Consider the following 27,764-nt stretch of genomic DNA (forward strand, 5'->3'; position numbering starts at 1 on the left):
TCGCAGCACCCAGCCTCTGCCCAGGCTCCTGCTTCTTCTTTGCCGCTGGGCCTAGGCCCAGGAGCCACTACGGGCGACACGGAGCCACCAGTGCTGGAGGGGGAGCCGTGGGTGCGGGGCAGCGTGGGGGCAGAGGCCCCGGGACGCCCGCCCGGCCCCAGGCCCCGCTCCGCTCGGGCGCCCCCACGGGTGCCCCCCCCTTCCTGGTCGGAGCAGTGTGAGTGTGCCCGGGAACCTGGCGGCGGCGGTGGAGGCGGCGGCGGCGGCAGCGGCGGCGGCGGTGGCAGTGGCGGCAGCGGCGGCAGCGTGGAAACCGGCGTTGGCTGGGGGGTTCGGGCCGCGGGGGGCAGTGCCATGCACAAGCACCAGCACTGCTGTAAGTGCCCCGAGTGCTACGAGGTGACCCGCCTGGCTGCCCTGAGGCGCCTCGAGCCTCCGGGCTACGGGGACTGGCAGGTGCCAGATCCCTATGGGCCAGGTGGGGGAAATGGAGCCAGTACGGCATATGGGGGCTACAGCTCGCAGACCCTGCCTTCGCAGGCGGGGGCCACCCCCACCCCACGCACCAAGGCCAAGCTCATCCCCACCGGCCGGGATGTGGGGCCAGTAACCCCTAAGCCAGTCCCAGGCAAGAGCACTCCCAAACTCAACGGCAGCGGCCCCAGTTGGTGGCCTGAGTGCACCTGTACCAACCGGGACTGGTATGAGCAGGTATGAACCAGTAGGGGGGAGGGGAGGACGGCGGTGGGGCAACTGGGGGGGGGGGAGCGGCTGGGGAGTGAGGGCCTAGAGGCCTGGGGTGCAGCACGGGTTCGTGGGGCTCCAAACCAGTGGACCCTAAGCCCTAGCATTGCAGCTGGGCCAGGAGAGATGGTAGGAAATGTATGCTTCACAGTGTGTGTCTGTTTGGGGGTCTCCGTTTGGAGGGGGTTGTGAGGAGCTGTGTGTGTCGGGGGGTGAAGGTATGGCGGAGGAGCACATTTTCCTGTGTGGGGAATTGGGTTTGTCTCAGTGCGGGGGCTCAGCAGTGTCTCTGTGTCTGGCAGGGGCGGGAGGTTCTGCGGGAGCTGTGTGTGGTGTGTCTCCGCGGGAGGGGAGGAGGGGGCATGGTGCTCTGCGTAGGGGGGACATGTGACATGTGTGATGTGTGATGTGTGTGTGTGTATGTTGAGGTGTGTGAAGAAAGGCAATGAAGCTCCTGTGAATCTATGTAGAGCCCATGTGCCCAGCTCGCTGAGCTTCATCCCTCCATGCCATGAGTCCCTCTCCGTCCCAGTCCCTTTGTGTGTGAATGTGCACATGGACGTATGAGAATGTCTGACCGCGGAGGTGTTTCTGTATATGAGGCTTCAGGGACGGCTGTGTTTCCCCGTGTGTGTCGCTACATGTATATGTGTGTGAGCATGTGGCTGCAAGTGTGTGCACATATGTGCCTCTGTGTGGTGTGTGTGTGTGTGTGTGTGTGTGTGTGTGTGTGTGTGGTGTGTCCCTTTGAAGAGGTGCTTGACAGGCAAAGGAGGGGAAGGAGAGGAAGAGAGAGACACGTCCCAAGCAAGGCTGAGAGGATGCCGAGAAGGACAGACTCTTTTGTCCAAGCAGCTCTGAAGTGTGTGTGTGCTGGAGGGGGGACTGAAACAAGCTTCCTCGCTCCAGAACAGGCATGATGCCTGGAGCCGGGCACAAGACATCTGCTCTGGTGTAAGAACTGCCCCCAGTGGGGCATGCCCCATTAGGTACCCCCAGACGTGGGAGAACTTGGCCCCCCAGGTATGGCTTACAGCTTGGGAACCCCTGGGTGCAAGGCACAACTCTGTCTTCCACTCCCAGCCTAAACTGCCAGCTTAGAAAATGGAAGGAGCATCTGTGGGAGAAGCAGCAAAATGGAGGCTGGGCCGGCAGAGCCAGGTCCCTGGCACACATGGCGGAGGGCCTGCCTGGTTATTTGGCTCTGCAGTCCCTAGGGTAGAGAGAGAGGAGGAGGTTTTGCTGTCGAGAGCAGGTAGTGACCATTCTGGCCACCTCTGTCCTTCTCTGGGGATAGGATGTGCTCTCACTCAGAAGCAATGATGGGGACTTCCTGGGGAGAGGAGTCCTTTCTTGGTTCTGCCCTTCTGTCTGTCTACACTTACTATTTCTTGTGTCTCTTTCCTTGGCCCCTTGCCTTCTTCAGCGAGTCTAGCTCTCTCCTTTTCCTCTCTATCCAGGGGTCCTATCCTTGCAGACACTCTCTTACGCTTGTCCTGCTCAGCTGGGAGATGGGTGACAGTTGGCAATGTTTCTTTGCTGGGGCTGATCTCTGGATGCCTTTTGGCTCTGGGAGCAGAGTCCCTGAGGGGGGCAGTGGGAGGGTGGACCAGTTGGGAGCAGGAGCCTCTGGATCTCACTGGAGCTGGACTGGAAGCATGGCTTATAACATGTGGGCACACATGGTACCCCAAGTGCATGCAAGAGCTGCATGTGCAGTTCTTTCCGCTGCGTTTCTGTTGCATGGTACTTCAGGCAGCTGTGTTGGTTTGGGGACTCTGAAGAACCATCAGTTCCTCCTGGGATCAGGGACCAGAGTGGGGCTGCAGCTGGCGTCCTCCCACCAACTCCTAGAGCTGCAGGGCATAAAGTCTTGGAGTCAGGTCCAGAAAAGGTAGAGTCATGACTAGCCAGTCCTCTCCTCATCTCATCCTCTCTGCTTCTCAAAGCCAAAGGTGTGTGGGGTGAAGGTGGGAGAGAGAAGCAGAACAGGCATATGGAGGAACCCCCACCCTGGGTTCCCAGGTCCCCTTTTCAGAGGAGATTAGGGGTAAGGCAAGAGCCAGAAAAAGATGGAGAAGGACTGTCAGGTTACCTGGGGAGAGAGGCAAGAGGGTTTCTCCGTTTGGGGGGATGATGAGAGTGGGAGCCAGAAAGCAGATGCTACTTGTCTGTCCAGAATCAGATTTTTACTTGACAATGGCTATTAGTATGTGCCGTCTGGGAGGCCACCTCTGTGGGCTGGTCAGACTAACCCTGTGTTTCTGTCCCCTTCCCTTGTGTCTTCTCCCATGGCTATTGCATGTTGAAGGCCATGGACTTTGCTGCCAATCGGTCCATGGTCATCAGCTTCTCCCTCCTGGGGAATATTGTCCATTCTGCTCCTGTAGCATCTCTGGCTTTGCCTCTGACTCCCAGCCAGATCCTACCCTGGGCCTTCCTGCTGGGAAACACAAAGGGTTCCGTACTAAACACCTCTTGGTTGAAAATGGATTAGGACTTTCACTCCTTCTACCCATGTAGACTTGGGTTCCTGGGGACACATTAGGAGATGGAGAATGAGGGTTTATAAGGTACTCTGAAGGAGGCAACTTCCTTTTTCCCCATGAGCTCTGCTGGGGAAAGGGATAAGTGGCCAACACATCAGTGGCCTTGGCAGCTTGTTTTAATCCAGATTCTAGTCTCTGCTCTGCCACTAACTCCCAGCGTGCCTCTAACACAATCTGTGTCCTCTCTGAGCCTCAGTGCCACCATTTATCATATGAGGGAGATTGGACAAGATGGTATCTGCTGTCTTTCTACCTCTGACACAGTGGGAGTCTGTGATCTGCACCATGGAGAGCTGTGGTTAAGAAGGCAAGCAGGTCCCTGTCCAAGTCCTGGGTACCCCCATGGATGCTGGGCATGGCTTGGTTTATCTACCATGTTCCATTTTTGCCACCCCGCTCAGGCCAGCTCCACACCCCTCCTAGTGAACCACAAGGCCCTGGAGCCCAGTCTCTCCTTGAGTGCACCACTGGCTGGCTCAGTCCCAGACCATTGATCTGAGCTAAATGAACAGCTGAGTTTGGCATGATATAGCTGGAAGCAAGGTGAGGAGGTGGACTCCTCAGGGTCAGCCTGTCCCCATCTGTGGCCAATAGGTGTCTGGGATCTATTTGGGCTCTTCTACTCTGTGGGGAGTGTGGAGGAGCAGGTTGACCAGGGGGCAACTGGCTGGGGGGTGTACAGAAGGCATTTAGGGAACTGCCTGTGTCTTCCCCTAGGTAAATGGCAGCGATGGCATGTTCAAGTATGAGGAGATAGTGCTGGAACGGGTGAGTTTGTCAGTGGGATGGGATGAAAATGGAGAGGAGGGATTAAGTCAAGAGAGAGGAGGGCCTTGAACCTCACTCTTAAGACTCAGAGGGGGACCTGCATTGAGAGGATGGGGAAACAGCGGCACTCAGAGGCCACATCACTGCATCAATCAGTGAACCGACTAACAAATATTAATTGACCTTGCTTGCTGAAGCCTGGGGAATTGGGGAGGGGGTGGCTTTGCTGAGGCCTCTATGCCAAAATGATCAGCACAGGCTGGGAAGCCACCAGGTTTCTGACGAATGTGCCCTGGTCTGCCCTGGCCCCTTCTGAGGCCTGGAGCACCTGGCCTGGGGATTAGGCGAGGTTGGGGAACCAGGAACCCTTCCTCATGCCCTCTGAGTGAGCAGACTGTGCCCCTCCACTCCTTTCTGCAGGGCAATTCCGGCCTGGGCTTCAGCATCGCAGGTGGCATTGACAATCCCCATGTCCCTGATGACCCTGGCATCTTCATTACCAAGATCATTCCTGGTGGAGCAGCTGCCATGGACGGGAGGCTAGGGTGAGGTGGCCTGGAAGCAGGGCTGGGGGAGGCAGGGGGAGGATGGAGATGAGGGGAGGAGGACTGCCTGGCAGGATGGCCCTTTGGTTCAATCTGAGAGGAGGAGGGGGAAAGGAATGAGGAGGAGGAGGTTGGGGGAGAGGAGCAGAAGGAGGGGAGAGAGGGGTGGAGAGGTTGTGTCACAGTGTCATGCCTCTTGGGCTTCCCCCACAGGGTGAATGACTGTGTGCTGCGGGTGAATGAGGTGGACGTGTCAGAGGTGGTGCACAGCCGAGCTGTGGAGGCGCTGAAGGAGGCGGGCCCTGTGGTGCGGTTGGTGGTGCGGAGGCGACAACCCCCACCTGAGACCATCATGGAGGTCAACCTGCTCAAAGGGCCCAAAGGTGTGGCCCTCTGGGTTCCTATGCTCTGGCCAGAGGTCCCTGGTTGGCTATGTAGGAAATGGAAGGGAATAGCCTTACTCCTTGCCTGACTCCCCATACCAGCTCACAGCCTTCTTTCTTGACCTCATGTTTCACCCTACTGACCTCGGGATGGCAGCCTAGTGTTTGGGATCCCCAGGGGAGTGTGTTGGCTGGGGGCAGGCGTTGGGTTTTGGATTGAATTGACTGAGCACTCTAACTTCTGTGTCCTTCTCCCACTCCCTGCTGGTTCCTGCCCAGGCCTGGGTTTCAGCATTGCTGGGGGCATTGGCAACCAGCACATCCCAGGAGACAACAGCATCTACATCACCAAGATCATTGAGGGGGGTGCTGCTCAGAAGGATGGCCGCCTACAGATCGGGGACCGGCTGCTGGCGGTGAGACAGTCTTCACAGAAATGCCCAAATGGTAGGGTGGGAAGGTGGAGCTCTAGCAGCCTCTCACTCCACCTGAACCTCATTCAGGTATTAGGCATTGTGGGGAATTTCAAGAGCATCATCGGAGTTGGGTGTATCGGATACCAAGGCCCTACTTCTTTTCATGGCTGGGAGTCCCTTATCTTCCCTACCCCTATCCCAGGCTTCTCTGCTCTTCACAGCACTGTCCTTGGGTCTCTGTGAGAGCACTGTTGAATTTCACTGAAAGGGCCCCTCTCGGGAGTCCCTGAGATGCCCTTCCTTCTCTCAAGTGCTAGCCTGAAGGCCTCTCCTCTTCTAGGTGAACAACACCAATCTGCAGGATGTGAGGCATGAGGAAGCTGTGGCCTCACTGAAGAACACCTCTGATATGGTCTATCTGAAGGTGGCCAAGCCAGGCAGCCTTCACCTCAACGACATGTACGCACCTCCTGACTATGCCAGCAGTACGTACCCATCTGCCCTGTCCCTGGGCTGAAGCCCCTGCCCCTGGTTTCTGGAGGGGAAGAATTGCATACCCCTTGTTAATATGGAGCGAGAACAGAGGACTAGTGCTCAGGAGAACTGAGTCCACACCTTATAGCTGGTCCCTTGGGCAAGTCCCTTTCACCTGTCTTTAGTTTCCGCTTTGGCAAAAAGGAGCTAAGCTAATGATATGTGTGCTGCCTTCTTCATAGGCCTGCTGCAAGGTTCAAATGGGATCATGGACGAGAAAGCCCTTGGAAAACTGTATTAGGCTATAGAGATGTGAGGGATTATTATTAGTTACACCTCCAGTCATGCCTTTCTTTGTAGACTGCCTTGACTTCAGCTCTTTCTAAGACTCACAGGATTGAGCCCAGGATTCAGAAAGGGACTGTGGAGGAGGAATCCTTGGGGTGGAGTGGGGCAGAGAGGCCTGAGGAATCAGCAGCCCTTGGTGCTGAGGTGCATCTGAGGTGGGGTGTGAGAGACAGTCCTTGGGGAGGAGAGGAAGGTACCTATGTGGAATGGTCTCTGAAATTTTCTCGCCCTTTCTTGATTCCAGCTTTTACTGCCTTGGCTGACAACCACATAAGCCATAATTCCAGCCTGGGTTATCTGGGGGCTGTAGAGAGCAAGGTCAGCTACCCTGCTCCTCCTCAGGTTCCCCCCGCCCGCTACTCTCCAATTCCCAGGCACATGCTGGCTGAGGAGGACTTCACCAGGTGAGACTATCCCACCCCCAGTATAGGGGTGGGGAGGAGAGGAATCCGCTTCTGGCTGGCCACAGGCCTAGTGTAGTATGGCAAAGAAGAGGACAAGGCCCTCATCGCTCCCATCTTTGGGGTCTGAGGCCCTCTCTCAACCCTTGGGGCCCTAAGAAGGAACAGAAGAGACTGCAGGGACAAGTTCTACCATCAGGGGGAGTGCCAAGTGTGTGGCCCCGATCCAAAGTGCAGAGAAAGGGTGGGGTGGAGTGTTTTGGGGACCGAGGAGGTGGAGGCTGCGGGGTTCCTGTCCCGAGACAGTTGCCGCCCCCTCTGCTGCAATCATGAAGAATTACAGAAGAAAGCCGCGCGGCCAGTGGGGTTGGGTGGGACGCAGGGAGGCCGGCGGGCCAGGTGGCTTCATAGGGACCGGCCCCGCCCCACTCTGGCGGCGGCCTCTGTGGAACTGGTCAAGCCGGCCAGGGTTCCGGGGGACAGGTTTGCCGTGGGGTGGGGCCTGCTAGGCTGCTAGGCTGGCTGCAGTGGGGCCCCTGAAGGATAGGCGGACGGGGGAGAACCGCAGGAGCCATGGAGAGGGCGCTCAAGTTCTCCGGCTCAGGCTTAGCCCAGGGCTTGGGCTCGGCCTCAGCCTCGGCCTGGAGGAGGGCTTCGCAGAGGTGGGCTTGGCCGCTCCGCTCCCTACGACCTGGAGGGGATGCCAGGTAGGAGGAGAGGAGGGCTTCGAGCAAGAATATCCGGGACTCACTAAGGAAGCCTAGGGCCTAGACCTGGAGCAAGAAAGGAGGAATCTTGGACTTGGGGCTCCTCTGATGAAAGATGCTTAAAAGTGAATGTGGTGGGCCTTAAAGTGCTGGGAGTCTGTATATGGATATACCTGAGTGGCTGTTGCCCTCATCTGGTGACACTGTGACCATTTACTGAGGGATTTCTTACACATGGTTAGTTGTAGTCCAGGTTTTCTATGTATTTGTTCCCTTGCTTCAGTTAGGCTCTCGTGCCCCCTTGGGGGACCTGGGAACTCTTTATCTCTGTCTTCCACATCACTTAGCCAGGGTGCATAGTAATTGGTAATTACATCTGTTATTGGGGAAGGTAGGAGGGGTCAGAGTTGGGGGTGGAATTTTAAAAGAGCAGAGGAGCATGTGGAAAGTAAGTATGCACATTTTATGGATGGAGAGTGCAATCAACTCCAGAGTGATTCCACTGTTCCTAACTGGCTCCCCTTCTGTGGCCCCAGCTCCATCACACCAGTTGGTAGGATAGGAGAATCTGGGGAGGAAGAGGACCAGTGAATGGGCTCTGAACTATAGTGTTTAGAGTCCAGGCTAGGGCTTTGCTGACCTGAGAGAGTAGGGGACTATCCACTGGGGAGCTGACTCCAAGCCCTCAGGAATAAGGGAGGGAAGAGGAACTGAAACTTGGCACCTGGCAGAAAACAGCAGCCAAGCAGGTTCTAGGAGAGAAAGGGAGGAACAGGGTATCATACATAGGGACTCAAGTCCTTCTGCAGTGATATGGGACTTGTTCCAGACAGGCCCTCGTAGGGATGCCAGATAATATCTACCTTGTTCTGACCCTTCCACTGCTTTCCCACCAGAGAGCCCCGCAAGATCATCCTGCACAAGGGCTCCACAGGCCTGGGCTTCAACATCGTGGGAGGAGAGGATGGAGAAGGCATTTTTGTCTCCTTCATCCTGGCAGGAGGCCCAGCTGACCTGAGTGGGGAGCTGCGCAGGGGAGACCGGATCTTATCGGTGAGGAGACAAAGGCGAGGTGGGAGGATAGGAGCCGTGCCGGTCTAAAAGGGAGGAGAGGAGACCTTGCTTTCTCTAAGGAACACTTCTTGAGATGGATGAAAGGCTAAGAACTGGAGAAAACTTATATTTTCTTTTGTATGTCTTTAGTGAGGAACAGGGACTGAGATGAGATTTATCCTTGAGGAGGAAATGAATGTTCCTTTTATCTTAACCCTGGTTGGCATTTGACCTCATAAAGATAATTACTACACTAGGGATGCCATATCCTTTATGTCTCCTCTTAGGGGCAAGGGTGGGATATTGAGAAAGGCATCTGAGTAGGCTTAGGGATGGGTACCCATCTCCCTGTCCTAACTGCTATGACATAGGACTCTCGTTCTTGCTTTAGGGGTGGCTCATAGCTCCTCTCTTTCAACAGGTGAATGGCGTCAACCTGAGGAATGCAACTCATGAGCAGGCTGCAGCTGCTCTAAAACGGGCTGGCCAGTCAGTCACCATTGTGGCCCAGTACAGACCGGAAGGTAGGAGAAGGAAGGAGGGGCAAGATAATTTGAGGAGTTTACACTTTCAAGTATCGGCTTTTTGCCATCATAGGCATCAAAGCCACTAGCCAAGGTCCTTTCTGTTTTAGTGCAGTAACCTCTTGCTCTCTGGACAGGGGTAGGTTTGGGCAAGTCAGGGAGCATCTATGAAGGCTATATATACTCAGAACCTGCTGATCAGGGCTGCAGTACAACAGAAGGCCAGTAGTGGGCAGCAGCCTACGGGAGGAAGCACAGAGATTGGGGAGGCTGGAAAAAGGGGAGGGGAAGGAATGGGGCTCGGAGGGCTCAGAGACCAAGACACGGAACTGTGTGCCCTGGAACGGAGGAGGGTAGCTTGGTTAGAAGTACTTCAGGGAGAAGTGATCCGACTTAAAACATCTTGGGCCAAAGCTCTATGACCCCCCACACCCCGCCTTCTCTTCCCATATCAGGGTGACCATGAAAAACCCATAAGCGCGCCGAAAAGGTGATGCCAAACCCTCGGGGTAGGGAATCAGGAGTGGACCCTCTCCCCCTACGAGGGCCTTCTTTGTGTTCTCAGAGAGCTTCCCTGGGCTGGGGCGAGTGGGCGGGGCCAGATATGCAAATTAAGGCCTTTGATTGGCTAGGACCCACGGAGGCCCAGGTGCGGAGGTGAGCCTCTGGCCGGCAGGCGCGCCTGCCGGCCGGCAGAGTAGCCATTGGCTAGTCAAGCGAGGCCTCCAGCCGCACGCCCCTCCCCCTGACCCAGGCGGCGGGCGTCCCTCCTACCCCCTCACGCGCCTCAGGCGTCTCCTCCTCCTCCCTGCCGTCCCTCTCCCCCTCCTCCCCTCCTCCCCTCCTCTAGCGCGCCCCGCTTTGTGTCCGTGGTCTCCCGCGCGGGACGTAGGGGCAGCCGGAGCTGGCGCTTTCTCAGCACTAGACCTGGACTCGGACCGGCGCCAGGTGAGGTGGGGCGGACGGGGGCGGGGGTCAGGTCCCCTCCCTGTCCGCCTGAGCCTCTCTACGATTCTGTTCTCTGACTCTCTTTTCTAACACTGCCCCCCCCCCCTTTGTACTCTTCCCTCAGCCCCTGCGGGCACAGCTTGGGTCCCCTATTGGGGGTCCCTCCCGGGCCCAGGGAGCGACCCTCTCCCGTTCCCAGGCCCCTTCTACGGCATCTCTTTGCCATCACCTCTCCCAGCCAGTTCTGCCCGCTTTGTGCCTCAGGGCCTCAGCCCTCCCGTAGCAGCTCCCTAATCCCTAACCTCTGAGGAATTTTCTAAAGCGCCCCTCCCCCGCGCTCTTGAATCCACCAAATCCTGCTACCTCTGGGAACACCAGAGATAGACTTGGCCTTTTCAGGGCCCCCAACCCACGCTTTTGTTTGCACCGACTTCGTTTGCCTCCCCCTCCTCTTTGTTAGCCCAGCTTTTGTCTCTGAGGGCTGCAACTCTCAGGCTCTTCGGACATCTAGGCCCCATGGACCAGTTACTAAGGTGGAGGAAGGGACCTCTCCTGGGCAGGTGCGTTGGTTGTGTGATGAGAAAGGGAGAGGCTGGGAGCCCTATCCTCAAGCCCAGGGATCTAAAGCGCCTACCTTTGTCCTTTCCGCCCTCCCCCCACTCTGGTTCAGTACCTCCAGCCAAGAGCCTGAAGGGAAAGAAGAGAGGGGCCTGCACCTTCTGCACTAGTGTAGGGAGGTAACTAACAGGAGAGCTGGCTGGGTTGAGGTAATGGGAGAGATGCAGATGGACACTCTGAGTCATTTCTCTCCATGTTTGGTGTTCAGCTTAAAGATAAGAAACACACCTTAGGGTTATTGTTTTTATGATTTCTGTGTTTGCTGTTTGCTTCTTAGTGTAGAGCTAACCATCTGATTTTTATTAGCAACCGGTGTGTATCTATTTCATGCCCACAACTTTGATAATGTAGGTTCTGCAAAGAAAATGGTTTTGTCGTGTGTGTGTGTGTGTGTGTGTGTGTGTGTGTGTGTGTGTGTAGGAGAAATTGATGTGTTTCTTTCAGTTTTGCTCTCTGATGTTTGGCACATGGAAACAATACTGTGAATTTGTCTGGTGGTAGGGTGTTGGGAACTGGTGACGACATATTTTTGTGAGTTTTGTTGGGGGAATGTAACTGGTTTCCATACAAAGCTGCAAGTTGTCCAGGGTAAAAGGATTCCTGCAGTGTTTATTGCTCTCAGACTATTTCTGAGAGTGTATAATGTATGTTGAGGTGCTGTCTTATGTTAGGTCTCTCTACCACTTGCTACACAAAGCCTTTCTTCTCTTAGGATTCAGTTGAGCCATTGCTGTTAAAGCTCTGTCACCCCAATTTTCTTTCTTCGGTTTGGTAAATCCAACAGGATCCCAACATGCAAAAGCTCCTTTTTTTTCTCATTCAAAAATGAACCCTTGGAGACAAGTCTATAGGGACTATCAAGCATTCTGTGTTGGGCTCTGAATTTTCTTTGATAAAGTGGTAGTTTTTAAAAATATGGACTCCATGTTGATCATTTTATAAATATATTAAACACTGTTCATTAAAAGATTGTATCATATGGGCATTTACAAAATGAATAATCCAAACATATGTCTGTTGGCTAAAATGGCAGAGATCACATGTTATTGGCCAAGTAAGTGTTCATTTTTTTTTACATGGAATATGGAAGCTGGAAAGGATTATATAGTCCAAACCCTCATTGTGCAAACCGGAACAGCGACAGTAGCAGAGGGACTTGACTTGCCTAAGGTCATGAAAGGAAAGTTGCTGAGGGTCAGCAAGTGGGACCAATTGTGCTTGGGAATACCTGAGAGACCTAAGACCTAGCTAGAGCAGAGGAACACCTGGAAAGGAACTAGGGAAAGAGAGATGAGGGGAAAAGAATGAGGGAATGAGAGATGTATGCGCAAGGGAAGATTAATCTCCATTGTGGCTACTGAGGCAGCATTGCCAAATCAGTGTAGCCTTTAGCTAGATACCCTTTAGTATGAGAGCTTTGAAAAAATAGCTTTGACTAATTAGAACAGAATAAGAACAATTCTTCCTTTTTAAATGGCTTAACTGAGATATAATTCACATACCATAAAATTCACCCATTTAGGTGTGCAACTCAGTGGCTTTTAGTGCATTCACAGAATTGTGCATCCATGGTCAGTGAATTTTAGAACATTTTCATTACTCCTCTCCTTTTAACACATAGAGAGGGTGCAATTATTGGAATTGCCTGGACATTTAGAGGCTGGATGGCAGCTCAGTGGAAATGCTCTTAACTTTGAGATTTTTTCATATATCTGGGTTGCTTAATGTAAACCCATAATGAAGATAGAAACTGTGGCTATCTATTTGAACTTTGTACTGTGCCTAACATGGGTGCTTTACACGTATTTTTATGACGGAGCTTTGGAAAATACTAAAATAGAAGTACTGTGATAAAAGTGCCACAGTGAGAGATGCTGTTTAATAGTTTCACTCCTGATTGCTCTAAACTGTCGTGGACACAGCAATCCTACCTATTAGCTAAAAATACCACTAGCATGATGTTCTTGGGCATGTATAATCCTGCTTTAAATTCAAATTGAAAATTTAAACAACTGGCTCTTGGCAAAGGCTCTTTTCCAATCTATTCTAAAATGAAAAATATTTTTCTGTGACTTGTGGAATTGCTCCACCAAGGGAAGGATGGGATTCATGTTAATACATTTTGATTTAGAAACTATCTCCTGCATTTTCTCCTCTAGTTACTTGGTGATAGCCTCTGTTTATAAACTGAACTAGTGTTTTTCTGGAAAGCCCTTTGTTTATAGAGTAGAACCTGAACCCTAAATCAGGAGGTGAGCCAGAAATTGGTCACCAAGTTAGTTAAACTGGGAACTGATTCTTTGTGACCAATCTTTTCAACTGGAATATAAATCCAGAAAGGCTGGGGTTAACAGGGAGTAAGAGAGAATGAGAGTTTTCTATATTTATTTTAAAGTGCTGAATAAGCACACTTTCACCGTGGAAACATCTTCAGGTAAGGCCTGGAAGAGTTAAGAATCAGTGTTCATAATAACTTGAAAGTATAAAAGGGATATTTCCCCATAACTAATTAACCGTCAAGGATGTAAACATAGCTGCTACCCTATCAGTGAGATCTCTCTTGGGAGCACTGAGGTGAAAGTTTATAAAGGCAAAGAATAAAGTCTTGAACTGTCTGTTGCCGTCCTAAAAGAAGGCTAATGTGAGGAAGGAAGAAAATGAATGCCTGTTAACAGTGTTTCTATACTGAACAATTTGAAGGCAGCTGGTACTGTATTTATCTGTATCCCCAGCACCTAGTCCAGAGCATGGCTCGTGTTTTGTTGAATTGAATTATTGAGTATCTCTATGTTCCAGATGGCTTTGTGAGCATTTTGGATATCCCTGTGGGATAGACAGTATAATCCCCATTTTACAGATGAGGAAAATGAAGCTTAGAGAGGTTGAGAGACTTGCTCAAGGCCACACGGTCAGTAAGGGGCAGAATCAAAAATTGAAGTCAGGTTTTCTGAGAACTTTGGGTCCCAGGCTTTTGCTACTAGGTCACAACTACCACCCACCATAGCAGAGAAGCTGTGAGCCTCCCCCTCTATCTATCTAAATACATCTGGACATAGCAAAAGATACTGCTCTGAGACTCTTGAGGTGCCAGAGGCTGTTAGCAAATGGAGTAAAACCAACTCCCAAATGTCAGCGTTTTAGTCTTGATGGCTACCAACTCCTGCACCAAAGGAAGAAGTAACCTGGAGGTAGAGGGGCTACCAGAAGCCTGAGGGAGACCCCCTTCTCCTTCAAAAGGAAAGTGGGATTAGGAAGACTATCACAGCATAATACTGTGGGGGGAACCAGAGAAGGAGCCAAAAATTGGGAGTTGGTTTGCTTGACTTAATGGCAGAGTGTGCAGGCTTAAGAATGTTAATGTAGTAAGTAGGCATTTCTAATTTCTTCAAGTGAAATGGAATTGTATTTGTCACTCATTTGTTATGACCTTATAATTCACTCATTAAGGGTGCAATTTGGTGGTGTTTAGAATGTTTATAGAATTGTGCAACCGTCACCACAATCAATTTTAGAACATTTCCACCACCCCAAAAAGAAACTGCACCATTTAAGTGTCACCCTCCCATCCCCCCTCAGCACTAAGCAACCACTAATCTACTTCCTGTCTCTATGGATTTGCCTATTCTGGACATTTTGTATAATATGCAGGGGTGGGCAAAAGTAGATTTACAGTTGTGAGTATGGGAAACATAATTTATTCTTGTATTATTTATTAATGATTGTATTATTTTCCATACAGACAACTGTAAAACTGCTTTTGTCCCACCCTGTATGGTCTTTGTGACTGACTTCTTTCACTTAACATAGTGTTTTCAAGGTTTATCCATGTTGTAGCATGGATTAATACTTCATTTCTTTTTATAGCTGAATAATATTCTGTTATATGGATATATCACATTTGTCTATCCATCATCAGTTGATGAGCATTTGTCTTTTTCTCACTTTTGGAGTATTATGAATAATGCTTCTTATGAACATCTGTATGCAAGTTTCTGCATGGACATTTGTTTTCATTTCTCCTGGATATATATATATATATATATATATATATATATATATAATCATATGGCAACTCTATATTTAACCTATTGAGGAATGGCCAGGCTGTTTTCCACAGAGGTTGCACCATTTCACATTCCTACCAGCAGTGTGAGGTTTCCAGTTTGTCCACATCCTCACCAACCCTTCCTTGTCAATGACAGTCTTTTTTATTATAGCCATCCTGGTGGGTGTGAGGTGATATCTCATTGTGGTTTTTACTTGCATTTCCCTGATGGCTAAGATGTTGAGCATCTTTTTATGTGCTTATTGTTTGTCATTCAATTTTGTTTTGCTTGGTCCCCTAATTTGATTCTCATAGTTTCCAAATTGACTTGAGCCCAGAGCAGGCCAACTATGTTATTATTCAGGTGATTAGAGGGACCAAGAGGATAAGGGACGTTTTACTGTTAACACTGTGCTGGAGGGGCTTAAAGATTGGGTGTAGATAGATGACTTTAGCTATAAATGCTTACCTGATAAAAATGATAAAGCTCACCTTTTTTTGTTTTTTAAAAACAGCTTATTCACATACCTTACAACTCACCCATTTAAAGTGTACAATTCAATGGTTTTTAGATTGTTTAGAGTGGTGCATCTAGCTCCACAGTCAATTTTAGAACATTTTTCTCACCCTAAAAAGAAACCCTGTCCCATTAGCAGTCACTCCTCCATCTCCTCCCAATCCCTCCCCTCCCCTAGCCCGAAGCAACCACTAATCTTTTGTTTCTATAAAGTTACATTTTTCTGGATGGTTCATATAATTGGAATCCTACAACGTGATCTTTTGTATCTGGTTTCCTTCACTTGGAATACTGTTTTGAATGTGCCAGTACTTCATTCATTTTTAAGGCTAAATAATACTCCATGCTATGGATACACCACATTTTGTTTATCCATTCATCTGTTGTTGGACTTTAGGGTTGTTTTCACCTTTTGAATATTGTGAATACTGCTTCTATGAGCATTCATGGGCAAGTTTTTGTGTGGTCATATGTTTTCAATTCCTTTGGGTATATATACCTAGGAGTGGAATTGCTGAGTCATGAGGTAACAACATTTTCAAACTGTTGGACTTTTTCCCAAAGTGGCTGCACTGTTTTAGGCCCACTCTGTTTTTTAAACTTAGAAGAGAAAAAAATTAACCTTTTGTCCAGTTTTGCCTCCTGGGACTGAACTTCATATAAGTGGGTGAGCTGGCCTTTTGTGTCTTCCATGTAGCCCAAGGACATGGTAGCTAGAGTTGACAATGATTTCTGAACCTAGTGCCACAGATGCTTTCTTGTCCTTGTTAGGTGGTTTGAGGCAAAATCATAGGAGCTTTGGTGTCTGCAAAACATTGTTTCTCCTGAATGGTTAGAATAATGTATGACCAGGAGAATGAGTTATTTCTTATTTAGTTAGAGCAGGGGTCCTCAAACTTTTTAAACAGGGGGTCAGTTCACTGTCCCTCAGACCGTTGGAGGGCCGGACTATAGTTTAAAAAAAACTATGAACAAATTCCTATGCACACTGCACATATCTTATTTTGAAGTAAAAAAACAAAACGGGAACAAATACAATATTTGTATTTGCATGTGGCCCGCAGGCAGTAGTTTGAGGACCCCTGAGTTAGAGCTTTTGGGGATTTCTTTTTACTCTAATATGTTGCTTGTTGAAAACTTTACCCTTATATTTACACTGTTGCTTTGTTTAAAGTTTTGGACTCTTTTCCACAATTCTATGTTAGATAAGTGGAAGTGAGTTGTGAATTCAGTTTATTCAGTGTATAAGTTCCTATTTGTACCTAGACTGTTACTGAATCACATAATCTTGAACTAATACTAGTCTTGGTTTAATAGGGCCTTGTCTCCTTTCTTCCTGTGATAAGGCTTTCATCCTCTTGAAATGGACCTTTGTTTGCTTTTCACTGAATTTAGATATCTTAAAAAAGCAAAGGCCTTAGAGATTTGGGGATTTTTCTACTTGATAAAATTAAATGATAAAAAATTTTAATAGACTCATAGAAGAAGAGTAACATAATTTATCTAAATTTGTACATTAGGAATCCGGATACATGTCCTTCAAAAAGGATAAAGAGAATTTTTCAAATCCAGACTATATTATTAAGAGTTATTTGTAAACACTGAGAAAAAGAAGTGGTGAGCACAGGAACCAGTATTGGTTCACCAAGGTCAAACAAATCATGTCAGAATGAGCAGATTGCTTTCATGGACTGGTAGATCAGGGAAATATGGTAGATGTGGTATATTTAGATTCCAATAAGGCACTGCAAGGCTTCTTAGATCCACTCTTGACCAGGTGACAATAGTGTTGATACATTTAAGTGGATTTGTCTGTAACTGGTTGAATGCTCAATCCTAGAAGAAAATGCTGAATGATCCAGGAACAGTGTGGAGGGGAGTTTCTAGTACATGTGTGTCCTAGCTTTGTCCATGACCTATCTTGTTCATTTTGCCTCCCTACTCCCCTCAAGTTGTATTTATTTACCCCTGGATAGAAAAGTATTACATTTAGATTTGTATAAAATTGGAAAATACAGAAAAATACACAGTAAAAAAAAATTCAAATCACCTGTAATAATCTCCAGAAATAACCACTATGTATAAGACTTAAATTTTCTGCCAAATTTGTATAGTATATCATCAAGATTAGGATCATTGTATTTAAACAGTTTTATATTCCTTTTTAAAAATATTTTTATTGATTTCAGAGAGGAAGGGAGAGGGAGAGGGAGAGAGAAACATCAATGATGAGAGAGAATCATTGATCGGCTGCCTCCTGCACACCCCCTAATGGGGATCAAGCCCACAACCTGGGCTTGTGCCCTTGACTGGAATCAAACCAGGGACCCTTCAATCTGCAGGCTGACGCTCTATCCACTGAGCCAAACCAGCTAGGGCTCCTTTTTTTTTTTTAACTTAACATATGCCACAATTAAAATGGTTTTTTAAGCCTGGCCAGTGCAGCTCAGTGGTTGAGCGTCAACCTGTGAATCTGGAGGTCATGGTTCGATTCCTGGTCAGGGCACATGCCCTGATTTCGGGCTTGATCACCAGTGGGGTGCATGCAGGAGGCAGCCAATCAATGATTCTCTCTCATCATTGATGTTTCTATCTTTCCCTTCCTTTCTGAAATCAATAAAAATATATTTTAAAACATGGTTTTTAATAGTTATGTAATATTGCATTGTTGTGTCATAATTCATATAACTTCCCTTATTGGTGGACATTTAGGCATTTCCATTTTTTAAAAATCTTAAATAACTCTTTGATGGATGTTCTTGTATGAGGCTTTTTGTGACTGCTTGCTCAGAATGAATTCTTTGGAGTGGAATTTTTGGGTCAAAGGGTATAAACATGTTTAAGACTTAAATTTTTTTTTTATTAATTTTTAGAGAAAGAAGGAGAGAGAGGGAGGGAGGGGGAGAGAAAGAAACATTGAGGTGAAAGCCAAACATCGATAGGCTGCCTCCTGTACTGGGGATTGAGCCTGTAACCCGGCCACCCGGCCATGTGCCCTGACTAGGAGTGGGGGGCGGGGGGAAGGAGAGCAACAATGCCCAACCAACTGAGCCACACCAGCCAGGGTGTTTAAGGCTTTTGATATATTTGTTAAATTATTCTCCACTTCCACCAACAGTGTATATTTTGAGATTCTTGTTAACATGGAGCATTCTTTTTTAAAATCTTTACAAATTTGATAGGTAAAAATGTTATTTAATTTGTATTTTAATTTGTATTTCTTTGTTTAATAATAAAATTGAACATTTGTGTGTGTTTGTAAGTGTGTATATGTCATTGGTGATTTTTTTGTAAATTGCCTGATTATGTCCTTTCCCTGTTTCCCTGTTATGGTGTGTTCATCAGTTATTTTGTATTAAATATATTTTTGTTGATTTCATAGAGGAAGGAGAGAGAAAGAGAGAGAGAGATCAATGATGAGAGAGAATCATTGATTGGCTGCCTCCTGCATACCCCACACTGGAGATTGAGCCTGCAACCTGGGCATGTGCCCTGACTGGGAATCGAGCCACAACCTCCTGGTTCATAGGTCGACGCTCAACCACTGAGCCACACCAGCTGGACTGTTCATCAGTTCTAATTGATGTGTAAAAGTTTTAATGCAGTTAGAATATTAACTCTTGGTCAAATATACTGAAAAGATTTTTCCCAGTTTGTAGTTTGCTTTAAAAAATGTTTTTATGTAGCCAAATCTCTCATTGTTTTCTTTTGTGTATTATGCCTCTGCCCATAGGTTTGGAAGGGCCTGCCCTACTGTGGGAGCAAATAAATATCTGTCTTTGTTTTATGCTAGTTATTTAATGCTTTTATTTTGCATTTAAAAGCTTTACCTGCCTGGAGTTTATTTATGATATAAGGTAGGATACTATCTTATTTTTGCTCCAAATGTTTAATGAATCACCTCAGTAACATTTATTAAATATTTCCTTTTCCTACTGTTTTGAAGTGTCACCTTTATAACACACAGACACACACACACACACACACACACACACACACAATTTGGATTTTGTGTTTCTTTTTCTGTTCTGTAATATTTTACTCTGAGATTGTCAGTTACTGAAAAATGACCACAGATATTTGGACAAATAACAAGAAGAGTCTTTTCTTTCTCTAGGACCCATTTTCTGGGTTCCTTCCATGAAACTTTACTCAAAGGAGATTCAGTTGATAGCCCAATAAAGATTGTCAGATAATATATGATCCTATTGGAGTGACTACTGTGAAGAACATTTGAATCTAGACTTTCAACTGATGTGATAAAACATAGAAATTACGTTAACTCAAGTTAGCAAGCTTAGTCATAAGATGTTTCAGTCACTATATTGTGGCATCTCTGTTAAATGAAAATGATTGTTAGGAATAAGAGTACCCACTATCTTGAGAGCAGAGAAAGGTATAATTCTGTCTTCATTCCAATGTTTTCTGAATGAGCTGTTTTGTCTTGGGGTTAAAGATGCTAAATGGTTTGTTAATCTTGCATATGAATATGCTATATGAAATTCCTTTGAAATAGAGAAAAGGCCCTATTTGAGGCTTTTACCCTGATCTGCTTGGTGATCTGGAATTGGTGAGAAGAACCAATAGCAAGTCCTGTGGATAACTTTTTTTTAGCTTGATATGAGATCAAAGCATTTTTCATTCTATTTATTTCAGACCAGGTGGCTGAGTATAATGAAATCTGTATATACTATAGTATTTTTGCTCAGTAGTTCTTCCCACATCCTCACTGAGCTCTTGGGGGGACATAAATATCTCCCCAATAGGAATAAACTGGAATCTTTTATGGCATGCTAATCTGGCATGTCTTGTTTTCTGTTTCATTCCCAGTATCAGGGTGCTATCCAGAACCCAGGCTATGTGTGTATGGCTGAGGAAGCACATTGTGACAGTGCAGGGACCAGAACAATGACACTGAGGTTTCTGTTCTGGGTCAGTCAGAATTCCAAGCCCATTGTTCTAAAAGTAAAGCTGACATTATTTTTCTTCAAGCAGTATTTGCCCATATTGAGCCCTGTTTGTCACGCCTCTGCCCTCTCACATAGCCTTTAGAAATGTTTTTGGGTTGTTTTTTTTTTTTTTTGCAATTTATGCTCATTGATTTGGTATTTTTTGACCCAAAGAGCTTAGGATTATTTGCAGATGTGAGGATTTCCCTCTTCTAGATCATATTTTAAAAAATTAAGTTAGCTCTGGCCAGTTTTTGCTCAGTGGTTAGAGGATCCAAGGGCAAATACCTCAGTTGCAGGTTTGATCCCAGAATGTGCAGGAAGCAACCAATTGATGTGTCTCTCTCACATTGATGTTTCTCTTTCTTTCTCCTCCTCCTCCCTTCCACTCTCTCTAAAAATCAATGGAAAAAATATTGTCGGTGAGGATTAAAACATTTTTTAAATTAAAGTAGTCCTAGGTTTGATACCTTATGGAACTTAGAAATTGTCCAGTTTTAGATGTGTCAGAGTCTTTAAATTGTGGGTCCCATAATTAGAAACTAACCCAAGTGATACACTTCATATTCTTTTTATATAGATAAGTTTGTGATTTTTAGAAATGTTGTGCTATTTGGTGATTCATATACATATCTCCACACTGGCAGGTATCTTCTCGATGGACTCATTTTTCTTTCATCTCCATTTCTTTTGAAAACCTGAGCTATACTGTTGGGACAGATGCTTGTAATTCAAACACATCCTGAGGGTTTGCACTCCAAAAGGAACTATAGAAACCTTAAACATAATTCATACTCATCAAAATCTGTGACTCTCTCATGAGATTGTCACTTCATTTCCACCAGAGTTCTGTATACATTTTCACAGTGGTTGATTCCTTTGAGTTCAGGGCAGCTCAGCAATGGCAAATGAGGGCTGTATGGGTTTTGAGATTAGAACACCTGCACTTCTGTGAGAACAAATGAGTCTTTGGGCAACTATTGACTTCTTTTGAGTTTATAAGCCAACCCAGATGTGCTATTATTCAGGCTTGTCTTCCCTACTTAGTATTTGTGTGGGGACTCAAGGTCAAGAAATTAGATCTCTCTTTTTTTACTTTATTTTTATTTGTGTTTTCCCATTGTTTCCCTGTCACAATCTGTGTCTGAATTTTGTGATCCAGTTGTCTCCTCAGCTTCATTGTCATTTCCAAATTTGGTAAGCATAGTTTCATTTTATTGTGTAGCATTTCCCTTTTTTAAATCTTTATTCAAATCATTGGTAATCTGTATAGCATACAGAATACATACCCTTTGTTGCTACCATTTGTTTCTTATCTCTACAACATTTTCCTACCCAGAATTAAATAGGACCAAATAAACTTTATATGGGTTGAGAGCCTGAGTCTCTTTCATCTTTGTCAAAAATGACCGAGAAGTGTCACTTTTAATTCTGAGGAGACAGTTTTTTCTATCATTAGGAAGGTAGATAGATCTGAGAGTGGAGATGGATTTGGAGGCTTGGATGAGTGCCCAGTTTTTTTTTTTTATTAATTTGAGAGAGGAAGGGAGAGGGAGAGATAGAAACATCAATGATGAGAGAGAATCATTGACCACCTGCCTTCTGCATGCCCCATACTGGGGCTCGAGCCCACAACCTAGGTATGTGTGCTGACCGGTAATTGAACCGCGACCTCCAGGTTCATAGGTCGATGCTCAACCACTGAGCCACACCGGCCTGGGTGAGTGTCCAGTTTTTATTAGTGGACATTGTAGTTTCAGGCCCTTTTGATATGTTATTAGGCTATCAAGTGGTTTGTGTTTTTTTGTTCGTCAGTTTTTAGCATTTTGGGGGTGGATGGAAGGAGGAAGTTTTTTATTATTTTTTCTTACATTAGTTCATGATGAAGCAGAACTTGAGAATTGTAGTGTCCAGGTTTTTCCTGTAGGATCTTTATAGCAAGTTAACAGAGTCAATAAAAGTTTATTGACCCAACAGGCGTGCCATGCTAACCTTTGAGAAAGAAACAAAAACCACATCAAGGAGCTAATAGTTTTGTAAAGGAAATGACATCACCACAAATGCTGGGCACTAGATTTTAAAAGGATGAGGTAGTAGAGGATCTGGAAACCATGTTAGATGAAGATTGATTAAGGAAGTAGGAATATTTAGTCTGGAGAAGAGATAACTTATTTTGAGGATATGATGGCAATTCTGGTTAATCCTCACCTGAGGATATTTTTCCATTGATTTTTAGAGAGAGTGGTGAAGGGAGAGGGAGAAACAGAGAGAAACATCAATGTGAGAGAGACACATCGATTGGTTGTCTCCTGTGAACCCAGGACCCTTCAGTCCGCGCCTGACGGTCTATCCAATGAGCCAAACCAGCTAGAGCATGATGGCCATTCTGTATTATGACTGATGTTATCCTGCCTTTTCCTGGTCTTTTAGGAAAAACCTTAGAAGTTGCTTTTAGTCTTTTTCACCCTATATCCAATCAGATATAAAATTTTGTCTCTTTCTAGATCTAATGTATTTCTTGATTTTTGTCTCTTCTTTCTATTCTCAGTTGCTCCAATACTATGTCAGGCATCTGAAGTCATTGTCTGTAGTAGAATCGGTTCCTAGTCTCTATTTTCTTCATCTCTGTCCTCCATTACATTCTCAGAATAATCTTCCCCCAAACATAGTTCTAATTGTATCACTTTCCTATTTAAACTTCAGTGGTTCTATCTCAAACTCTTATAATCTTGCCCCCTCCCCTTCTCCTGTTAACACTTTACTTTTTAGTCAATCTTATTCAGTAGTCTTAGAACCTGCTCCAGGCTTTCTTAGTCCTTTAACCTTCTTTAAACTATTTCTTCACACTGTTATGAAAAAGAGAACCGATCATGTTTTATGTTGCTTTAGATACCAAAATTAGGATCAGCTGGCCAAAGAGCCCCAAAATTTTCTCTTGAATAGTGTTGTCTAATAATTAAAGGATAGAGAGCTTCCAAACATTGGACATACTTGAGTAGAGGCTAGGGAGCTAGCTGGTTTGGATGCAGTAAAAGCAGGGGTTACTTATTTTGGGGGCTATAGGGCCCAGACAGAAAGAGAAAGCATGGTTCTCTGCTGTCAAGGAACTTAAGTTTACATGTAAGGCACCACACTTATTTGGCCAACAATAGCCAAAGTGACACACACACACCTACCCACCCACCCTGATCATGTCACTCCTTTACTTACAATCTTTCAATGACTTCTTAGGATAGAAGTAACAATCCTTACTATAGTTCATAATCCCTTGCATGATCTGACACCCACCTACCTTCCTTGCATGATCAGCCAGTATCCCCTTTATTTGCCCACTAGCGGCCCGGTGCACAAAAATTTGTGCACTCGCGGGGGGGGGGGGGGGGAATGTGGGCGTCCCTCAGCCCGGCCTGTGTCCTCTCGCAGTCTGTGACCCCTCGGGAGATAACAACCTGCTGGCTTAGGCCTGCTCCCAGGTGGCAGAGGGCAGGCCCAATCCCTAGGTGCAGCCTCTGGTCAGGCTCAGAGCAGGGCCGATTGGGGAGTTAGGGCACCGCCCCCTGTCACGCACAGAGCAGGGCCCATCAGGGGGGTTGGGGCTCCGTACCCTGTCACGCACAGAGCAGGGCCAATCAGGGGGTTGGGGCGCTGCCCCCTGTCACTCACAGAGCAGGGCCCATCAGGGGGGTTGGGGCTCCGTACCCTATCACGCACAGAGCAGGGCCAATCGGGGTTGGGGAGCTCCCCACTGTCACCCACAGAGCAGGGCCGATCAGGGGGTTGGGGCGCCGCCACTGTCACACTCAGGGCAGGGCCGATGGGGAGGTTATGGCTCTACCCCGTCACACACAGAGCAGGGCCCGTGTGTGTGTGTGTGTGTGTGTGTGTGTGTTGGGGGGGTTGGGGCGCCACACCCTGTCACACACACAGCAGGGCTGATCAGGGGGTTGGGGCGCCACACCCTGTCACACACAGAGCCGCAGGGTGATCAGGGGTTGGGGAGCTCCCCCTATCAGGCACAGAGCAGGGCTGATCAGGGGGTTGGGGCGCCTTCCCCTGTCAGGAACAGAGCAGGGCCAATAGGGAGGTTGTGGCCCTGCCCCCTGTCACACACACAGCCTCAGGGCGATCAGGGGGTTTTGGCGCTGCCCCGTCACGCTGATCCCGGTGGCGGGAGGCCTCTCGGCGCCGCTGATCCCACTGGGGTGCCTGGCCAGCCTGGGTGAGGGGATGATGGCTGTTTGCAGCTGGTCACACACCCTTCAGGGTGGGGGTCCCCACTGGGGTGCCTGGCCAGTCTGGGTGAGGGGCTGAGGGCTGAAGCTCCCAACTGCTCCTTTTTTTCTTTTTTATTTATTCTGGGTCAGCTTTAGCTCTAGCTCCAGCTCTGAGGCCTCTGCTGCTGAAAGCAGGTATCTGGTTTGTTTGTGTTCTTTAATCGAAACAATGTATAACTCCAGCTCTGAGATCCCGGCTCTCTGAAAGCAGGTTTCTGGGGTTTTGTTTAGCTTCTGTATTTGTTACAGTGTTTCAAACTGCAGGTTCAGAGGCCGGCAAGGTAGGTGGGGAATGTTGGTTTCCTCCGTCACTGAAGCAAGCAAGCCTCATGTTAGTTTCAAGCTGCCTGGCTGCCGGCTGCCATCTTGTCTGGCAGTTAATTTGCATATCGCCCTGATTAGCCAATGGGAAGGGTAGCGGTCGTACACTAATTACCATGTTTCTCTTTTATTAGATAGGATGATCCAAATATTTTGTACCCTCACTGTGCTTTTATCCACCCCTCTTCCCCTTGCTAACTCCTCATCCTCAAAGGGTCAGCTTAAATGTAACTTCCTCAGGGAAACCTTTGTTAACATCTCCTTCAAGGCCCCCTCCCCCCCACCCCTCGCCACTCCACAGTAGGTTAGGCCACTCTGTTAGTTTCTCTCTTAGCATTTTCTTCATAGCATTTGTCACAGTTATAATTAAAACTAAAGGCCCGATGCATGAAATTCATGCAAGAGTAGGCCTTCCTTCCCCCAGCTGCCAACACCGGCTTCCCTCTGGCACCCGGGACCCAGGCTTCCCTCGCAGCCCTGGCTTCGTCTGATTAGCATATTACACTTTTATTATTATAGATTGTAATTAAAGAGTTGTTTGTTTCATGATTGTAATTTCTAGGAACTATTTTGATTACCATTATATATCCAGCAATTCTCACAGTGCCTGGCACACAGTGGACATTCAGTAAATGTTTGAATAAATAAATGAATGAATAAAACTTCTAGGATGAAAAAGGTGGTTCAGTGTCAGGCAGGGGAGAAAATTCTAGGAGAAGGTAGTAACAGGTAGGAATTACCACATCAAGAGTTTCAGTCAGAAAAAAAAAAAAAAGAGTTCCAGCCAGGCTAGCTCACAAGAGGATCTGTGTAATGAGAGATGGGATACAAAGGCTGGGAGTGAGGGGAGGATGGTTGTAGCCATCTTTAAAAGTTTAGTTGAGATATTAAAGTAAAATACTTCAGTTGCTGTTATTATAGATACTTGAACAGGGAGGCTACACGTTGAAGTTTTAGGAAGGCTTTCCAAATAAGAATCTAAGCTGTACTGGAATTTGAAGAGCCTGGGGGCAGAAGCCCAGTTCGGGTAGTACAGCAGTGGTCCAGAGAAGAGATGACACAATGTTACTTAGATCAAGGCAAGAAGGAAAATGAAGAGGCAAAATCAACATGAAGGCAAGGAGATAAAGTTAGAAATAGATGGATTGAGGAAGCAATTAGGATGCAATGCAGCAAAACTTGAAGAAACACTTGTTGTGCCCATTGTGCCCAGCGAAGCGGGGTGGGAGATAGAAGAAAGTGTCATTTACAGTAACAGGGAGGTTTGGCCTGAGGTTATCAAGTAGGGGGAGGCAGAGTGGTCAGATCTAGAAGTAGATATTTCTGGAGGAAGATGGAGTTACGTGTTAGGACAAGCCCTTTGAACCAGCAACTCCACCCACAGAAGGACCTTTTCTGTGCTTATGCAGAGAGAACATTTGAGGCTCCTCTTTGTCTTTGTCTACTCCAGAATACAATCTTGACTTGACTTTGTCATAACTAGAAGGCTCATTAGAGTGTTTTTCCCCAAACAATAGATCAATCTGTCCTCAAAGGTAAATTCTGCCTCCACTTCCTCAGAAATTCTAGGAGAAGGTAATAACAGGTAGGAATAAACAAGTTGTGTTCAAGAGTACTGGAAGTTTTAGAATAGCAGTTTATCCTCACTTCCAGTCATAAAGGTTACAGAATATTGGGGTTCAATGTGGTAAGGCCAATCAAATATTTTCATGTGAATATAATTTGACCCTGCAGTTTCACTTCTAGGAATCCATGCTATGATAATACTCAGAAATATATAGTGCAGCATTGTTAGTAATATAAAAAAATTGTAAACAATTTAAATGTGTGTCAGTTGGGATATGATTGAATAAATTATGGTCTATCCACAATATGGAATAAATACTATGCAGCTGTTGAAAAGAATGAGGTAAATATCTATGTACTGACATGGATGGGTTTCCATGACATATCAGAGTATAGAAAAAAATAGGTACATGTTGACCCTTGAACAATGCAGGGGTTAGGGACATATAACTTTTGACTCTCACCAAACTTAACTAATAGCCTTACTGATAACATAAATAGTCAATGAACACATGTTTTGTATGTTATATGTTTTATATACTGCATTCTTACAATAAAGTAAACTAGAGTAAAGGTTATTAAGAAATCATAAGGAAGACAAAACACACATATAGTATTCATTGAAAAAACTGTACAAGTGGACCTGTGCAGTTCAAACCTGTATTGTTCAAGTCCAACTATATATGGAAGTAAGTCTGGAAGGATGCATACGAAAAATACTAACTCATTACTTCTGGGTAGTGGGATGGGGAAATGATACAGGAGTTTCTAAAGAAAAAAGTTAAAGATTTGTAAAAATCATGTGCTACTTTTATAATTAAAAAATTGTAAACTCATTAACTTTCTTTGCAGGCACATTGGACAGAGGCCTGTTTAGCACTTTCCTTTCCTGTGGGATTTGCAATTATATTGTCAGGGTTGTGTGTTTTTTGTTTTTTTTTTTGAGAGGGTAGGGCAACCCTCTTGTCCTACCTTTTGAGACACAATGTACTTATCTTTTCTCTGAATACAACAAAACTCAATTTTGTAAGTCAAGACCAGCAGTTTCAAGCTTTATTGGGCATCAGAATCACCATATTTAATAACTATTAATGCTTGGTAAAAATGCAGATTCCTGAGCCTGCTCAGTAAGTTTTGAGTCAGTGTCTGTGGTAGAGTCCAAGAGGCACCCCAGTTGGTCAGTGAGAAACCCTGTGTTTGGGGAAATGACCACTAATTGTGCCCCCTCCCTCTCATTCTCTGTGATAAGCAAAGGGGATGAGGGATGCGATGATTCACCATGGACATCTTTGTGGGTCACAAATGATTGGGTTCATCTGAATGGGAAAAATGAATAAAACACAGTTAAGTAGTCGAGATTTTAGTAATAAGTGTTGTTTTAAAGTACCATATTTGAAGTGGGCCCTTTGAGTTGAGGCTGGTCTGGTGGGCTTCCTTGGCAGTGACTTTCACACCTTGGCAAATTGTGAGGCCTTAGAATTCAGATGATTTTTTTAAATCCTCACCTGAGGATATGTTTTCCATTGATTTTTAGAGAGAGTGGAAGAAAGGAAGGTAGGAAGGAAAAGGGAGAGGAAGAGGGAGAGAGGGAAAGAGAGGGGCCTTCTTTATCTC

The 27,764-nt window shown here is 46.4% G+C and overlaps 1 protein-coding gene across 4 annotated transcripts in view; it reads left to right on the forward strand.

Annotated features, from left to right (window-relative positions):
- Nucleotides 1-249: 249 nt before the first annotated feature.
- The window catches only part of DLG3 (discs large MAGUK scaffold protein 3), a 56,425-nt gene continuing 28,910 nt past the window's right edge, over nucleotides 250-27,764 (forward strand). For 3 of the 4 annotated variants that reach the window (XM_081080847.1, XM_081080848.1, XM_081080849.1), the window contains exons 1-9: nucleotides 250-711; nucleotides 4,011-4,061; nucleotides 4,482-4,606; nucleotides 4,820-4,989; nucleotides 5,269-5,405; nucleotides 5,746-5,890; nucleotides 6,472-6,631; nucleotides 8,232-8,388; nucleotides 8,810-8,912. In XM_081080847.1, coding sequence (XP_080936973.1) covers nucleotides 355-711; nucleotides 4,011-4,061; nucleotides 4,482-4,606; nucleotides 4,820-4,989; nucleotides 5,269-5,405; nucleotides 5,746-5,890; nucleotides 6,472-6,631; nucleotides 8,232-8,388; nucleotides 8,810-8,912 — 1,405 coding nt within the window. In that variant the 5' untranslated portion in view covers nucleotides 250-354. Of the gene's footprint in view, nucleotides 712-4,010; nucleotides 4,062-4,481; nucleotides 4,607-4,819; nucleotides 4,990-5,268; nucleotides 5,406-5,745; nucleotides 5,891-6,471; nucleotides 6,632-8,231; nucleotides 8,389-8,809; nucleotides 8,913-9,665; nucleotides 9,861-27,764 lie in introns of those variants that run through there. The other variant, XM_081080850.1, reaches the window with a different exon arrangement.

The sequence above is a fragment of the Myotis nattereri genome, assembly GCF_964212035.1.
Source record: "Myotis nattereri genome assembly, chromosome: X".
Classification (NCBI taxonomy): Eukaryota; Metazoa; Chordata; class Mammalia; order Chiroptera; family Vespertilionidae; genus Myotis; species Myotis nattereri.